The 17,200-nt window shown below is 48.2% G+C and overlaps 1 protein-coding gene and 1 long non-coding RNA gene across 5 annotated transcripts; one reads left to right on the top strand and one right to left on the bottom strand.

The window, feature by feature from the left end:
- Window positions 1-508: 508 nt before the first annotated feature.
- LOC140594761 (uncharacterized) lies at window positions 509-8,201 on the top strand. The gene is made up of 3 exons (XR_011996001.1): window positions 509-633; window positions 1,350-1,662; window positions 7,987-8,201. It is a non-coding gene; the product is annotated as an uncharacterized lncRNA (long non-coding RNA).
- CZIB (CXXC motif containing zinc binding protein) lies at window positions 7,417-16,665 on the bottom strand. 4 transcript variants are annotated; one of them, XM_026007048.2, is made up of 8 exons: window positions 15,665-16,665; window positions 15,370-15,453; window positions 14,098-14,154; window positions 13,688-13,769; window positions 13,451-13,482; window positions 11,789-11,866; window positions 11,018-11,083; window positions 7,417-9,766 (listed from the first exon to the last, which is right to left on the bottom strand). In XM_026007048.2, the coding sequence occupies exons 1-8, from the start codon at window positions 15,668-15,670 to the stop codon at window positions 9,689-9,691; spliced, it is 483 nt and encodes a 160-aa protein (XP_025862833.1). In that variant the 5' UTR covers window positions 15,671-16,665; the 3' UTR covers window positions 7,417-9,688. The 4 variants fall into 4 exon arrangements, with proteins under 4 accessions (XP_025862833.1, XP_072586986.1, XP_072586985.1 ...); XM_072730885.1 differs by having other exon boundaries at window positions 15,638-15,878; XM_072730884.1 differs by lacking the exon at window positions 14,098-14,154 and having other exon boundaries at window positions 15,665-16,348.
- Between the last annotated feature and the right edge of the window lie 535 nt (window positions 16,666-17,200).

Here is a 17,200-nt window from a genome sequence, read left to right as displayed (position 1 = left end):
TACATTTTGCACTTGAAATCTCTGGTTTTGAGTGAACACAGCATTTTTTGTTAACAATCTATTGTTAGAATACTGCTATCACATGAAAGGAAAGGTATTTTGCCCTGTTCTGCCTTGTGTTTTGAAAAGGAAGGGGTTTTGTTTGTGTTTGGTTTTAGCTGCATTCCCGGTGGATTGCCCAGCGACTTACTGGACAGCTGGGATTTGAATTCTCGGAGGAGCCAGTCACGAACCACTTCCAATGCATTATCCCCCTTCATTCTCCTGAACAGTTCACCTATTCTCAGTGGACTCCCCCGTCCTTCACTCAGTCATCATTCAGTGACTCCCCAACAGGTACCAGGTCCCCTTACAGCCCTTGGTTTGATCAGAGAGTGACACCTGATCACTGCCAGCGCACGTGAACATCACGTCGTTCTCCTCTTCGAAACACCGATCAAGAAAAGGTGAACTGTGCGCGTGCGCAGGTCACCCGGAAGCACTAGCGGAGGCCCCGCCCCACCGGGGTCGCTTCCTGGGCTCCGGAGCTCTGTGGTAGCCGCGTAGTGCTCCGGGCCTCGGGCCGCCGAAGGGCGTCGCACCAGGGGGTTCGTGCACCTGTGCTGGCTGAGGAAATGGTTGACAGGGCGACAGGTAAGTTCAAAAGCAAGTGTAAAACCTATGCTATGTGTGGCGCTGTTTGCTGCGTGGGTGAGTCAGATGACCGCGTCTCTGGCCAAAGCCGATGGCATCATTTCAAAGAACTTAGGACAGGAGAGGATCGTGGATGTGCAATATTTGTCATAAATAGGGCAGCCCGGGTGGCTCAGCGGTTTAGTTCCACCTTCAGTCCAGGGCGTGATCCTGGGGTCCCGGGATCGAGTCCCACGTCAGGCTCCCTGCGTGAGGCCTGCTCCTCCCTCTGCCTGTCTCTCTGCCTCTCTCTCTCTCTGAGTCTCTCATGAATACATAAGTAAAATCTTAAAAAATATATATTTGTCATAAATGTGTGATTACTATTTACACCCCCCACCCCGACCCCCCATACCCGAGCTCTCCTGGTGTCCTGGTTCTGTCATGTCCTCCCTGTATGACCCAAAGGCCAGTTATTCCCTCTCCGGTGTGTGAGCTCCTCTCCGGAATCGAGGACAGTGCCTATACATGGGGATGTAGCTGTGATGATGTGGGTGAAGCACCTGGCAAGCAGTTGAAGCTCAGTCCGTGTTCTCTCCGAGCGGGGGCTGTTCCGTTGCTTATGGAAACGCTGACCTCACTTGAAGAGCCAGTGCCCCATAGTATGAGCTCTTAAGACGAAAGCCTTGAGGGAAACTAGCAGGGCTAAGATGTCATATTTCATGCCTATGTTTCAGGGTGAATGTGCCCTCGGGCAGTACACCCTGGGGACATGCAGTTCTTTAAAGGCATCTCTTCTGTGGTCTGTCTCTGCGTTGGTCATCCCTGTTTACACCTTGCCTACCCTTCCTCCTGGTCCTGGATGCCTGCTGCGAAGGATTCTACGGTGGTACCTGGGAAGGCAAAAACACTGAAGTCTCAACTTGAGGCTCATACTCAAGTCTTGCACCTCTGTAAAGCATTCAGCTGATTTGATACCCTCAACTCTGGAATGCACAGAAGTTATTTCCAGTTTATCTACAGAAGATGGATAGTTGGGGAGGTCACTTGGTAAGTGGTAGAATCAGGACAGGCTCTTTTGATTCCTTGTCCAGGGCTCTATTATGTTTCTGTTCATCTAGGCTTCCAGTAATTACATCTTTTTTTTTTTTTTTTTAAGACTTTATCTATTTATTCATGAGAGACAGAGAGAGAGGCAGGCTCCCAGTGGGGAGCCTGATGCAGGACTTGATTCCAGGACCTCAGGATCATGACCTGAGCTGAAGGCAAAGGCTCAACCACTGAGCTACCCAGGTGCCCCCAGTAATTACATCTTAAACTAGCTGGCCTCCCAACTCAGGAGAACAGACTTTGCTAAATGAATCCATGCTGCTCCTGACCCTAAAGCAGCTCCCATATGGAGACTCCCATGTGAGGAGTGGGCTTTGGGAAGTCGGCAAGTTTTGTCCAGGTGGCTTTCTCTGTCCATAACCCCAGAACGAGTGTAGCACATCTCCAGATTCACAGCCATACCAGCCTCTCTGGAAATCATTTGCTTCTCATTGAGGTGCCCCCAGGACCCCCAAAGTGAGTTTTATGGATACCATGTAGCTTATGGTTTTTTTTTTTTAAAGCTTTATTGAGCTATATTTCATATATTATACATTCCACTTATGTAAAATGTATCATTCAATCATTTTAGCGTATCCACAGTTGTGCAAGCATCATTACAATGAATTTTAGAACATTTTCATACACCAAATAAACTTTATACCCATTAGAGGTCACTCTCCATTTCCCTCAGCTCCTCCCCGACCCCCAAACACTAAAAACACCAGTCTACTTTTTGTTTCTATAGTAATTTTCCTACTCTGGACATTTCATATAAATGTAATTATATTACTGATGTAAGCCCTTTTGTAGTGGACTTGTTTCACTTAGCACAATGTTTGCAAGGTTTATCCATGTTCTAGTATATGTATCAGTACTTATTTTTTTTAATAGTGTTTCAGCATATGGATATATACCACATTTTATTTACTCATTCACCAGTTGATGGTCATTTGGGTTGCTCTACTTTTTGACTATTAATAATCCATTTGTATATAAGTTTTTTTTTTAAGATTTTTTAATTATTAGAGACAGAGAGAGAGGGGGAGACGCAGGCTCCACACAGGGAGCCCGTCGCAGGACTCGATCCCAGGTCTCTAGGATCTCGCCCTTGGCTGAAGGTGGCGCTAAACTGCTACGCCACCGGGGCTGCCCTGTATAAGGTTTGTTTGTTTTTTTTAATCTTTTTTTTTGGTTTGTTTTAAAGAATTTATTCATAGAGACACACAGAGAGAGAGGGGCAGAGGCACAGGCAGAGGGAGAATCAGGCTCCATGCAGGGAGCCCGACGCAGGACTCAATCCCAGGTCTCCAGGATCATACCCCGGGCTGCAGGCGGCGCTAAACCGCTGCGCCACTGGGGCTGCCCTGTGTATAAGTTTTCGTGTGAAGATGCTTTCATGTCTTTTGGGTATAGACCGAGGAGTGGAATTGCTGAACCATGTCATTGCTCTGTTTAGTCACTTGAGGAACTGCTAGGGTGTTTTCGACAGTAGCTGCACGATTTTACATTTCCACCAGAAGAATATGAGGGTTCCAGTTTCTCCACATGCTCACCAACACTTCTCATCCATCTATCTTTTTTGCCTTATAGCCATTCTGGTGAGTGTGAAGTGGTATCTCGTCGTGGTTTCTAATAGTTTATGTTTTAAGTTAGACCACATCAGACATGCTTTCCAAATCTAGTACACCTCTCCAGTTATCTTCCTGTGACACAATGACAAAGAATGGGAGCCAGGACTTGAGGAGGTAGACATGAGACAGGTGGTGGATGGAGAAAGTGAGGGAGGTTTGGTGTTGCAGGGTCATCCCGTCCTCCATCCTTCTATTCCTAGCTTTGACTTGTGTTTTAGCCATTAAGAGGCGGGACACAGTGGGTTATTGCTGGAGATCACTGACTTGTTCCCTCCTGGCACCCATAGCTAGGGATAGCTACGAAGTTACCTTCCTATCAGGAGGTGGAGTCTATTCATTCCTGTCTTTCTGCCTCTAGCTGCCACTTGTTCTTTCCAGTTCATTCTCTCTCCTCACTGTAACCAGTAATTTTTCTCAAGTTTAAGCCTGATCATATCCCTGCTCAAAATTCTGAAATGGTTTTTCATTAGCTTGGGAAGAAGTCCATACCTCTCATTGTGACAGTTGAGTCCCTGATGGAGCTGACCCAGCTGATCTTTTCTTACAAGGCTTATACTTCCTCAGGGATCCCATGCTATGCTGTTGCCTCTGCTTGGGACACAATTCCCTCCCCGCCCTTTTGGCCATCTGCTGCTCAACTTTCAAGTTTCAACTAGATATCACTTCCTCCAGAAAGCCTTCCCTCAGCCCATCCTCTGAGACTGAGTGCCCCTCCTGAATAAGCCCAAAGTGTCCCGGCAGGCTAACCTTTCCCACAGCACTTTTCAGGGTCTGCAACTTTCTCCATTGTTAGACTGTGGCCAACAAGAGGGGGCCCCAGGGCTTGTTAAATATTTGGGAACTGATTATTCCTCTGAAGCCCTGTACTGTGATTGTTTATCTGGCCCAGCAAGCGTCTTGAGGGCTGAAGGCTACTGCATCCCCATGTTCAACACAGTGCCTGGCACATGAGCCATGTAATCCATGGAACAGCAAGATGATGACTGTTGCTGTAGTTAGAGGTTCTGGAGCTGAACAGAGAGAAGGAATAGTGCTTAAATAGAATGTAGTGAAGTGCCTTCCATATACTACAGTGCTAGGTGAGTAGGAAGAGTGGTAGCAACCTGGCAAGAGCCCAGGTCTTCCAGAGGAGCTAGCTCATTGAATTGATTGCAAATTCATGTTCCTCTCTAGTTATTGTTAAAACATTGTTATTAAGATATTTCAAAAGAAAAGTTTTTAGGGGCAGCCCGGGTGGCTCAGCAGTTTAGCGCCGCCTTCCACCCAGGGCCTGATCCTGGGGACCCAGGATCAAGTCCCACGTCAGGCTCGCTGCATGGAGCCTGCTTCTCCCTCTGCCTGTGTCTCAGCCTCTCTCTCTCTCTCTCTCTCTCTCTCTCTCTCTCTGTCTCTCATTAATAAATAAAATCTTAAAAAGTTTTTAGTTTTCTCACTGATTATTAGCCTTTGACAGTTCAACCACTATGTTTGTCTGTAGTAGCAATTCTTAACTGAAGATCATAAAATTCCTTGGATTATCTAGCCCAGTAATTCCTGCCTGGATGCATCAAAACCGGAATTCTAATGTGATAAATCTGGTCTTGTGTGAGTCACATGTGAGGCCCGAGTCCTTATAATCTTTTCTTCTTGAATACTTTTAGGGATTGGGAGCTCATGATCTATGATGTATCACATTCTACTTCTGGATCAATATTAGGAAAGTCTCTCTTATATTGAGCTAAAAATCCATCTCCCTGAAACTCTACACTTGGTGCTAGTTTGCCCCTATGGAGTATAATGGTCTTTGCCCTTTCCCATGCAGGAACCCTTTGGCTCTGTAAATGCAGATCATATTGTGCCCCCAACCACCACCCCAACACATCTTTCCTAGTGTTTTCTCCTGCATAAACCTCTCCTGTTCTCAGACTATACCGCACAGGAATGATCTCTAGGTTTAGTGAGTTTTGTTTGTAATTGCGTTAAAGTGCAGAGGACCAAATGGGGACAGTTCACCACAGCCCGGATTGACCAATCAGGGAGAGGAGAGGGCCTGCTCTCACCCTACCTCTTGCCACTATTTCTTTTGATATAGCCTGTGATCACTTTTAATTCAGTCAGTTTGCAGTTGGCATAGGGTGATATTTTGTATTAATCCAAATTCTACAGGTCTTTCCTCCATGCAACTCAATCCCTATCTGCTATAAATCTAATAGGGTTTTTATAATCAATACCTGGCATTTGTGCTATCTTGTTAGATTGTATCTTTTGGTTCCAAACTGATTCTTTCTAAATAGGAAGCAGGCTCAGAACTGCCATACTTGTGAAATTAGGGCAGTTATTCACTGCTGCTTCCCAGTTTAGGGAGCAGCAACATGTAGGTAGTTGGTCATTAGAGAACAGCGGGACTGTATTTCTAACCAAGTCAGACCTGCTTCCCTTCCCTGCTGTACAGCACCCCCAACATTGTGCTGAACACGTTGCCTTCATTATCTTTAGTCCCTGCAGCAGCTCAGCTGTGAAATCAGGGTGTGGTCTGGATATATCCAGTTCATTTGAGAATGATTTTAAGTAAAAGAAAATCTCAGGTCTTATCCCAGAGATTCTAATTCAGTAGGAATGAATAACATATCTTTTTCAGAAGCTTTCCCAGGGATCCAATGCACCTGTTTGTTTGGGAGTGACTGTTTCAGTTAGCAGGTTATAGTTGCTTGACTCTTGAACAAGACAGCTTGGGTTTGATTGTCTTCCTCCCTCTAGAGCTTGCTGCAGCGGAAGCCTTCAGGGAAGATGGCTGAATGAAAGTTAAGATGCACATTAAGTGTCAGGAGAGTAAAGATGTCTGGTGTTGGGAGTCCTGAGCTTTCTGAAGGCTAGGCATGCAGCCTTTTCTGGAACTCTGATGACTAACCAGGGTGAGGGCTCAGCCCAGTGTGACATGACATACAGAGGAAGGAGGGCAGCATTGTGAGATGATCAGGCTTCCTGGACAGGCAAAGATCCTGGGCACCTCTGCCCTTCTGGGAAACAACAGAAATGACCATTGTACCTGAGGACACAGCTTTGTGTTCCCCAACCTTCATCTCATTATTCATCAAAAGTCAAGTGTTACAAACATGCCTGACTTAAAAAAAAAATGCTATTGGATAAAGATGGTACCTTTTAAACCATCTGTTCAGGAATAACATAAGAGGATACTGAGGACCTCTGTGGAATGTCCAAACAAGACAGTAGGGAATTTAGGACTCAGGTGGTTTCATCTTCCACTTGTGCCCATCTCCATCAGCTTTAATATACATCCACTGGCAGGAGACCAGTTCTGGAGTGTGGGGCAGGGAGCTAACTCTCCTGGTGAAAAGGGGCAGGCCTCAAACATGTTACCACCGTTTTGACTAATTTTTATCTAGTAACAATGTCAGAACTGGAAGTGCTCTTTAAGAGGGACAAAATGAGGTGCCACAGGGACAGACGGTACCTGCCCAGTGTTTATAGTGAGCCAGACACTGAGCCCTGGGTTCTTGTACTCCAACATGCTGCTGCACCAAAGCACTCAAGGTAACTAACCTTGGAATGGACTTTTGTATGCAGAATGAAACAGGGTTCCAATATCATTTAATGCATACATTTAAACAATTGCCCCAGCACCATTATTGGTGGGTTAAAAATATCCCTACTGTTCTGCAACAGCACCTGTCATAAACCAGTTTTCATACATATAGGGGTCTGTCTACTGTTCCTCTGGTCTGTTTGTCACAGTGCCAGTATGATGCTGGCTTAATTGCCATTGCTCTTTAATTACATCATGGCATCTGGCAGAGGGAGTCTCCCACCTGTGTTGCATCACAGGTTTCAGAATCAACTTATGTTCTGTTAAAAAAAAAGTTGAGATTTTTTTTTTTAATTTTTATTTATTTATTTATTTATGATAGTCACAGAGAGAGAGAGAGAGGCAGAGACACAGGCAGAGGGAGAAGCAGGCTCCATGTACCGGGAGCCCGATGTGGGATTCGATCCCGGGTCTCCAGGATTGCGCCCCGGGCCAAATGCAGGCGCCAAACCGCTGCGCCACCCAGGGATCCCCAAAAGTTGAGATTTTGACAAGAACTTTATAAATACATTTTTTAAAATTTTTATTTATTTATGATAGACTGAGAGAGAGAGAGAGAGAGGCAGAGACACAGGCAGAGGGAGAAGCAGGCTTATGCACTGGGAGCCCGATGTGGGATTCGATCCCGGGTCTCCAGGATCGCGCCCTGGGCCAAAGGCAGGCGCCAAACCGCTGCGCCACCCAGGGATCCCTATAAATACATTTGTTGAGGATCTTTATAATATCAAGTCTTCCTATCCACTGATAGGTAGTATAGGTCTCCATTTATTTAGGCTTTAACAACTTTCAGCAGTTTAATAATTTTGTCCACTAAGGTCATGAACATTTTTGATAGATTTAACTCCTGCTTACTTTTGGAGGTACTTTTTGTTGTTATAAATGGTACTTTTTCCTTGAATCACATTTTGCGTGTTGTCAGTGTACTGAAGTGCATTTGATTTCTGTATATTGATCTTAAATCCAACAGCTATTAATAATGCTTTTGTATTTTGTAAGTGGAAAATCATAATCTGTGAAAATGAGTTGTTTCTTCAATACTTTCCCCTTAACTTTTTGTTGTTGTCTTAGCACACTGGACAAGACCTCAAGCATAAGGAAGAGTAGCAGTGATCAACGGTATTCTCTGCTCACCCGACCTCGAATGGAATACTTCACACATTTCATTTGCTCTACATTCTCTACAGATCTACTTTGTGATGTGAGAGTAGTTCCTTTCTATTCTTAGTCTCAGAGTTTCTATAGTTGGTTTTATTGTTGATTGGATACTAAATTTTACTGAACACTTATTCTGCATCTGCTGACACAATCTAATTTTCCTTTAATCTGTTAGTGATTATGTGGGTTCCTCTACCTCCTGAAAAATAAGAAAATAATCTAAAATATAAAGAAAACCTTGAGATCCTTTTATTATTTGTCTTTGTGAGCTTCACACACAGACTAAAACACAGAAAGGCTGCTTCTCAGGCTGCTTCCACTGATTTGCTTTCAGGCTGGGCAGCAGATTGGACCCTGTGGGTGACAGAACCTTATAGACCTGGTGACGGAGGGAGGGCCACAGCAGCTCTGCTAGGTCAGATGCAGAAAAGAACATGTGCAGGGGCCAGGAACACAGGGAGCATAGAGGGAACACGATGGAGATGCCAGACTGGAGGACAGACAAGGTAGGCATCTCTTTACCACCTGTGGACACAGCCAGCTTTACCTGAAATCTGAGGTAGTGCCCCTTCCTAGTCCCCGCCACAACCAGTGTGGAAGTGGGCAGATCATTTCCCAGTGGGCCTCCCAGAAAATTAAGGTAATAATTTTTACTTCCAAAGAATTCTGGCTCCAGCAGAACACTGGAATAGTAAGGTGTCTCACAAGTTTTCCAAAAGATGGGTTCACCAGTGTGAAGGCATGAGCATGCCCTCAGGATCTAATCGTATACCAAACAACTTTTTCCACTCTGCAGGGGACCCTCAGACCCAGGGAACCAGGCCCACAAGACACACAGAGCCATGACTCCTGTCTTCAGACGTCCACAGGGCTGTCCAGGGGTAGAACATGAAAGCATAACCACAAAGTGACCAAGCAGGACCAGCAGGAGGAACTCCAGGGAACACAAAGGCTGACTTAGCAGAAGAGCTTTCATATTGACTCCTCTGATGGGAAGAGGACTGCCCCTCTCAGCAAGTAGACAGACTTGATGATGGTCCAGGAGGAATTTCAGAGCAGATTCATACCAGGACTGGACTGCCAACTCTAAAGTCCCTGCTGGCCCTGGAATATGAAGTGACATCAGCTAAAAATGCCTGGGCTTACTTGGGAGAGACGGTGGTCAATGTAGTGTTTTGGCTTAGGACCATGGGGCTCATGGAATCATTCCACAGGCCCAACTGCCCTTAGCACCATTGGCCTGGACACCTTAGGTCCTTTGGATTGACCTACCCACTCCCCAAGGGCTGGAGCCCTATGCACTCCCGCATATTTTAAAAATTGGATCTTAAACTGTGGGAACGTGCCAGGAAGCAATCAGAGACTTCCAACATGAATTCTTATTTGTGGAGGAGTTGCTGTCCTTCTGCCTGACTCTGCCTTCATGCAGCAGTGCAGCACAAACAGGGGCTTTATTAGTGGGCTTGGGGGGCTGTGACAGAGCCCAGCATGCAGGCTGTGAGGGCCTGGACAGCTCCTGGGAGACAAAGGACAAGGGGCCTAGCCTCAAGGGCTCTGCTGCTTGGGGCATGTTGTCCATTCTCAGTTCTTAGAGGCAAGAGTGCAGGAAGAAGGTTCAGCACTTCACAAACTGGTGGGTGACCTCGTAGATGCCCACAGATTCCTGAGCCTTTTCGTCATAGTCCGTCCAGTCCTGTGGGGGAAAAAAGGTGGTTGTCAGCCTCATGAGATGGCTTAGGACAGTGTGGACAAGGGCACTGTGGGACTTTAAAGGGCCAGTTCAGGCTCTTACTGAGATACTCATGAATATGTATGTCCCAGAACAGAGCTAGAGCGCATTGTGAGCAAGTCACTTCTCAGAGCCTCCGTTCTGTCTTCTATTTAAAGAAGGGACAGGGACACCTAGAGGCTCATTGGTGGAGCGTCTGCCCTTGGTGCAGGGTATGATCCTGGGTCTGAGAATCAAGTCCCCTGTTGGGCTCTCCACAGGGAACCTGCTTCTCCCTCTGCCTGTGCCTCTGTGTGTCTCAAATAAATAAAATCTTTTAAAAAATTAAAAAGGGGGATCCCTGGGTGGCTCAGCAGTTTAGCGCCGCCTTCAGTCCAGGGCCTGATCCTGGAGACCTGGGATTGAGTCCTGTGTCAGGCTCCCTGCATGGAGCCTGCTTCTCTCTCTGCCTGTGTCTCTGCCTCTCTCTCTCTCTCTCCCTCTGTGTGTGTGTGTGTGTATGTGTGTGTGTCTCATGAATAAATAAATAAAATCTTAAAAAAAAAAAGGGACAACAGACTTCATGTTGAATGTCAAAAGCAGCATATGAGGGAACCCATGTAAAAGTATTTAACATAGTGCCAAGCCATGTAAGAGTTCAGTAAATTCCACTTGTTGTCATTAGGTGCTATGCAAACTGAAGGAGGCTTCTGTCCTCCTTCTGAAGTCTCATCACAAGGCTTATGTAAGGCAGTAACCTGTCCAGTAATACAGATGATTTTCATTATTCATGGTAGTTATATGCTGCAAAATCACCACAAATACTGAATTAGGAATCAGTGAACCACTGCTTCCAGGGGAAATACAGGGTTAGGTAATCTTGGAAACCTCTGATGATATTTTCAACCAATCAATATATAATCCTATTTTGGGTAAGTTTCTGTTTAAAAACACCTTATAGGTAATTGATTCATTAATATTGAACTCCTAGCCAACAGCACTATAACTCATAGCTAAAGAAAGCTTATCTAACATGCATGTTCTCCATTAGGCATATCCCAGACTTCTCGCTTGTGGGACACTAGACAGCACCTTTAGTACTACACTTAGGGCCATTTAAACACCAAAATCACCAACAAAAAAAAACAAAAAAAATGTGGAGTCATCTTTGTTCACCGAAATGGTAATTCCCACCAGGTACCCAATAGTGTCCTGCAAGGCCCCCAAGTCCTGTACCTTCTCCTGCAGATTAATATCGCTGAAGACTGTCCCCGATTCCACACCCTCAGCAGCAAACCCCGCCTGTTGGTGACAGGAAGACAGCAGTTAGTCTGGGGGAAAGGAGGCACTGGTCCAGCATGTGAGGGCTGGCCAGGGAACAGGCTCTTCTCACACCACCTTTAAGATGGGAGGACAGAGGTGCAGTGCGAGCACCTGTTCTAGAGTAACTACTGCACTTCCCAGTCCTGGCAGCTCTCCCAGGACTGAAGTGGCTCCTTGAAACTACAGCCCTGGACCAGAAGCAGGAGGGGTAGACACCTTTCCGTTACCCCTGTGTTCCTGAAAGACTCTGGGCATGTCATTCCCCTCTCTGGACCTTAGTTTTGTTTAGGAAACAGGGATGAGAATATGGGCTTGTCTATCTGCTTCACAGATTTGTCATGAGGTGAAAATAAAGTGGGAGGAGCACTGGTTCTGGAGTCAGATAGACCTGGGTTCAAATGACAGTTCCAGTGCTTACTGTCACCTTGGGCAAGTGGCAAAAATCTCTGAACTTCTTTCCTTGTCTGAAAAATAGGATGAATAACTTCACAGGGTTACAAGAGGATTAAATGAATATGTAAACGTGACCAGCACAGTGCCCAACATATAGTAGACACTAATAAATAACAATTATTATCCTTACACAGAAGTCCTAGTCCATGGTCTCTGGATGAAGCAAAGTTATGCTGTTACTTCCTACATGCCCTCCCCAAAGACACAGGTACCCCAAGAAGACAGACACACCTGGGGCTGGAAATCAATTGGTTCAAGGCCTCGGCACTCAAACTCCACAATTGTCTTGAACTTCTCATTGTCTTCAGCCTAGAAAGGAAGTGTGTTAAGGGGGCAGGTCCAACTGGGCCCTTGGGAAGACCTCATTCCCCTATCCTTCCTGTAAGCCCAGAATGAGACTTGGGGGCAACTCCTCCCCTTCTGGAAGAAGACTGCATTGGGCACCTGCTCCTCATAAGACCTTCTTGGACACAGTTGCTACAGAAGAAAGACTGAGTTGTGGAGTCAGCCTGCCTGGATATGAGCTCAGACAGGCCTGCTTCTTTTCCCAACTGGGCCTAAGATTATCAGATTGGGCTGAGGGAAACCACTACAGGTTTGCTGTGAAAATCTGAACTATGTAAAGTGCCAGACACTGTGCCCAAATAGTAGATAAAAATTATCAAAATAAAAAATATGAGGGATCCCTGGGTGGCGCAGCGGTTTTGCGCCTGCCTTTGGCCCAGGGCGCAATCCTGGAGACCCGGGATCGAATCCCACGTCTGGCTCCCGGGGCATGGAGCCTGCTTCTCCCTCTGCCTGTGTCTCTGCCTCTCTCTCTCTCTCTCTGTGTGACTATCATAAAAAAAAAAAAAAAAAAAAAAAAGAACAAGAATGTTAGGCTATAAAGTATCCAAATCTTCCCAACCTCTGCCATACTATGAGGCAGGAGGCTGAATTAAAAGCCTGTGAAATGGGGTTTTCATGTGGAAGAGGTCCCTCTTGAAGGGGCTAGTATAGTGAGGAAATTCATGCCTAAGTGACCCATGAGCTCAGAGATGCCATTCAGACTCATTCTGTCACTCCCTGTAAAATCATTTCTACACACCAACCATGTGCCTGGCACTGATGAGGCACTCTGTTGGCCCTTGTTTGCTTTTTGTTAACTGGTGTTTCATCCACTATATATCATTTACTTGAAAACACTCACAACTTCTCCCTTTAACTTCCAGACAAAACTGAAAATTTGGCATAAGTCAGACATGTTTCAACAATACTAAGTAATGGGGCATCTGGGTGACTCAGTTAAGTGTCTGATTTTAGCTCAGGTCCTGATCTTGGGGTCCTGGGGCTCAGCCCGTTCGGCTCTGTGTTCAGCAGGCAGCCTGCTTCTCCTTCTGCTCCTCCTTTTGCCCCTCCCCCTGCCCATGCTCTGTCCTATATAAATAAATTTTAAATTAACTAAGGAATAGGTGAATACAAGTAACTACCCTTTAAACAGAGAGACTCAAAGTACACCCTCCCTCTGTCGTCTTTGGACTAATTTGTTACACAGTAACATATAACTAGCTAATAACATCAACATCAAGGGTGCCAGAGACGGCTCCCCAATCCTCTGTGTAGACAAGCAAGTGCTTTCAGTGATGGAAACTGAGTGGCCAGGTTGGGCCAGAGGTTCCCTGAGCTCCCATAGCCCAGTGCTTATTAGAGAGGCACTGCAATAGCCTTATTTATGACTCTTCTGCCTATAAAGCCAGTACATGGTGAGTGACTGATAGGAGTGAGTGAACAAGTAAGAATATGAGTGCCCCATGGCACGTCACTCTAGTGCAGAAAAAACTCTGGAATCCAGGCTTCCCAGTTCCCAGCTTAGATTTAAACACACCGTACCTACCACCACAGCAGGAAACTTACATTGTAAGATTTGATGGTGCTGCTCAAAATCTCTGAAACATCAAAGAGAAGACAAAGTTGACTTGAGTCCCTACTTGCCCCCATCCTGGTGCCCAGATGTGGCTCTGGGAGAGTCGGCTGCCACGGCCTGGGCACCTCAGGCCTAGGTCCACCCACAGTCACACGAGCCTGCTTTTGGTCCAATACCAGGAAGATGTGGCCCAGCTGGCAGAGCTCAGGATTCGTGGCCCGACCTACCGATGGAGTTTTCCCTCGCACATAGTTTGCACTTCTGGACCATGGAGGCGCTGCCACGACCTCCCTTCAGTGCCACAGTGTCCTGGCAAGGGTAAACAGAAGCTGTCACCACATACATTAGACAAGATCCCATCCACCACTTAGACAGTTGAAGAGACCAAGACTCTGACAGGGAGCACCATCTGCCAGGATAAGAATCCTGGGGAGCTCCTTGAGACTGAAAAAAGGATTCCCCTTGATTCTGAACTCTGCCTCACATTCCAAAGAAGCCTGTTCCAGGGCTGCCCTTCCAAACCACAGAAAACACGGTCCAAAGACCTGAGAGATTAGGGTCACAAGTTCCCTCCCCAGATCCCTGCCTAGAGGCCTAAGTGTTTGTGTGTAGCTATCGTGGTAGGGGAAGCAGTTACCATCAGCCGAATATACTGCCACTTCTCTGAAATCTCACCACAGTTGCCACATTTCATCTTGAGGGAGGAAAAAGAGGGATTAGTAAAGTAGTTGGCTCAGGTGGGCAAACAAGGAAACGGCAAGAAAAGTGTGATGTAGGCAGGGTCAAACTACCTTCTTATCCAGTTTCACCTCCTCTTTACTACCAGCCCCAAGAACACAACTGGATTTCTCTCTGGGCACAGAACAGGTCACGTGTTTCTCCTGCAGGCTTGCCCACCCTCCTCTAAGAAGTACCTGGTCTGGCTGGACATCGAAGGCTCAGGAAGGGCAGAAATGCTCTCAACAGCGCCCACCCCCACCCCTCTTGGGCCTGGAGCTTCCCTTGTAAGGTTCCCAGTAGAAGTATTCATCACTGTTGTTACTCTACGTCTGTCTCCTTCGCTAGACTCTTTCTGAAGCGGAAGAACATGAATTCCTCAAATAAGCCCTGGGACTCGAGCTTCAAAGTATTTGGCAGTAAAGGTGTCCAGAAAGCTTCCTAAAAGGGACAGAGCTTTCGCTGGGGTTTAGACGAGGAGCGACACAGAGCAGAAGCTACGAGATCTGGGAGAGCTAAGGGCCTCAGCCTGCTCTGCACGAGGGGCCTCCGTAGACCAGATTCGCCGGTACCGGGAGGGGAGAACAACATGAAAACGATTTCACGAGAAATAAAGCCCAATCAACAAGTGAAACACAAGGTGCAATTCCTCTCTTTACTAAAGAATCCCAAGACCCCTTCTTGTAAACCAAAGTACCCTTTCGTTTAGTGTTTCCGTAACATGAAATATTTCACGGAGGAAAAATTACAATGGGAATTCCGAGACCTTGCCAATTAAGAATTAACCAAGACACTCAGAAAAATGAACGAATTCTAGTCGGGAAAACATTTAAGGGTAATACATCTCCAATCTTGCCAAGACACAGATTCCCTCGTAAGCCGACCAGGGCACGGGAAAGCTCTCCCGGCCCCACCCCCTGGCGCCCCGCCCCTTCCGGAGTCGCTCCCCCATCCGGAACCTCGCGGCGCCGCGGCCTCCCAGGTCCCTCCCTTCTCCCGTCCAGGGCCCCGCCCCTTCCGGAGTTGCTCCCCCACCCGGAACCTCGCGGCGCCGCGGCCTTCCAGGCCCCTCCCTTCTCCCGTCCAGGGCCCCGCCCCTTCCGGAGTCGCTCCCCCACTCGGAACCTCGCGGCGCTGCGGCTTCCCAGGCCCCTCCCTTCTCCCGCCCAGGGCCCCGCCCCTCCAGCCGCACCTTGAGGTACCACCGGAAGTCCTCGCCCAAGGGGCGGAGGTTGGTGACATTCTCCAGCGTGGCTTTGAGCTGCAGCGCAATTTTCTGTGGGGAGGGGGTGGCCGGAGAAAGGGCATCAACCGCGCCTGCGCAGCCTACCTAGCCCCAGCCCCGCCCCTCCCAGTACGAGCCCTGCTTCCCTGCTCCCTCCCAGCACAAGCCCGCTCCTCTCATTCCCTCCTGGCACGAACTCCCGCCGCCCAGGTCCTCGCCACCTCCCTGTCCCTGCCTCGGCGGCAGTCGGCCTCCGCCTCACCCCCATAGTGGCGTGGCTGGCTCGGCCCGACTCGGCCTGACGACAGCTGCGGCCGCTGCTTTCCGGCCTGTCGTAAACGGTGGGCGCCGCCGGCGTACCGTGCGGGTGCGGATCTCCGGCGTGCGTCGAGGGGGCGGGGCCTCCACCCGTGGCAGCTGCTTCCCGCGTGGGCCGGCGTTTTCTCCTTCCCTCCTCTGAGTGGACCGGCGGGGTCTCGTGAGTCCACGATTAGCCTGAGCTCAGACCCGCCGAGCCTGCTTCCGGGTGTTTGCTGAACGCCGGTGTCCTGGCGGCACCATGCTAGTCTGAGGGATAGCGTAGCAAACACGACGTCCCTGCGCGGAGCCTCTGCCAGGGCTTTTCCTGCCCCTCAGTTCTGTCTGCTGGCCCTTCCCCCTGTCTTCTGCCCCCCGACAGCCGCGCGGCCCCTCAGACGGCGCGGGTTGCCCTGCCCGCGGCCAGCTTCGCAGGCTGGGGGATGGGCGCTCCTCTCTGAACTAACCGCCCTTTCCTTCGGGGGTGCCCGTGACCGTGTCTCCGCCGCGGCCCCGTCGCCGGATGGTCCCTGGGCTCCTGGGGTATGCTGTGCACGAGCTGAACCTGGGCTCTGTGCCGCCGTCCAGGGCACTTCTGAGGCCGCTCGGCCTTTGAGGTTCTCACGCTGGTCCTGTCCTCTTCACCTCTGCCTTGGCTGCCAACGCACTCTGTCTAGAGGGGGCACCTGGACTTAGGAACCCTGAAGTCTCTGGTCCCAGATCTGGACCCGAGTTCCACACCGTCGCCTTTGAAGGGCGCGGATGGTGTGTAGGGGCCGGGGCGGGGGGCGGCAGGACGCTGGCCTAGGAGTCAGGGCTGGGACGTGTCCCAAGCTGGCCTACCTAAGGGTAGGAGCTTACCCTGATCACCTCCCCTCAAGTCAGACTCACCAAGCCCAGCGCCTTCCTTTCAGTGCCCGCAGTCTGGTCAAACAGCAGTTTGCCTAAGCAGTGCAATTTAGCAGCAAGAAGTTCCTGCAGATCTTCCTGCTGAACAAGTTCCCAGACTATCCATACCAGCTGGTCTCGGTTCCTAATGACTTCTGGTATTCGGATTTTAACATTTAGTTATTTGAGAGAGAGCGAGAGACAGAGTGTGTGCTTGTGAGCATGAGGAGGGGAGGGGCACAGGGAGACGGAGGAGACTGGAGCCCCCAGCTCCATCCCAGGACCCAGAGGTCATGACCAGAACTGAAGGCAGACCCTTCATACACTGAGCCATGCAGCCACCCGGTAATCTGATTTTAAAATGATTAGAAACCTCTGAGACCAGGCATTTTAGCTCTTACATTATAATAAACCAAAATGTTTTCCTCCATACTGAAATACCTACAGATGTATCTTTAAAAGAGGATTAAAAAAAAAAAAAAAAACACCCAACCTCAATTATCTCAACAAACGCAGAGGGAGAAATTCCATTTCACACCTAAAATTTTTGCAATACTTCATTAATGTAAAATATCCAGTGTTCAAATTTCCTTAATGATGGCGATTTTGTTTT

Source organism: Vulpes vulpes, chromosome 12 (assembly GCF_048418805.1).
Source record: "Vulpes vulpes isolate BD-2025 chromosome 12, VulVul3, whole genome shotgun sequence".
Taxonomy (NCBI): domain Eukaryota; kingdom Metazoa; phylum Chordata; class Mammalia; order Carnivora; family Canidae; genus Vulpes; species Vulpes vulpes.
The sequence above is the reverse complement of the archived record's forward strand: the minus strand, read 5'-3'. Positions and strand labels throughout refer to the sequence as shown.

Bases quoted from the DNA above. Each gene is read 5' to 3' on its own strand.
- CZIB (XM_072730885.1), bottom strand. From the start codon at position 15,670: ATGGGGGTGAGGCGGAGGCCGACTGCCGCCGAG. The intron at 13,770-14,097 runs GTAACTGCTTCC...TACCCTTGCCAG, and splicing joins GGCAGTATATTCGGCTGATG to GACACTGTGGCACTGAAGGG. The intron at 11,867-13,450 runs GTAAGTTTCCTG...CTTCCTTTCTAG, and splicing joins GCACCATCAAATCTTACAAT to GCTGAAGACAATGAGAAGTT.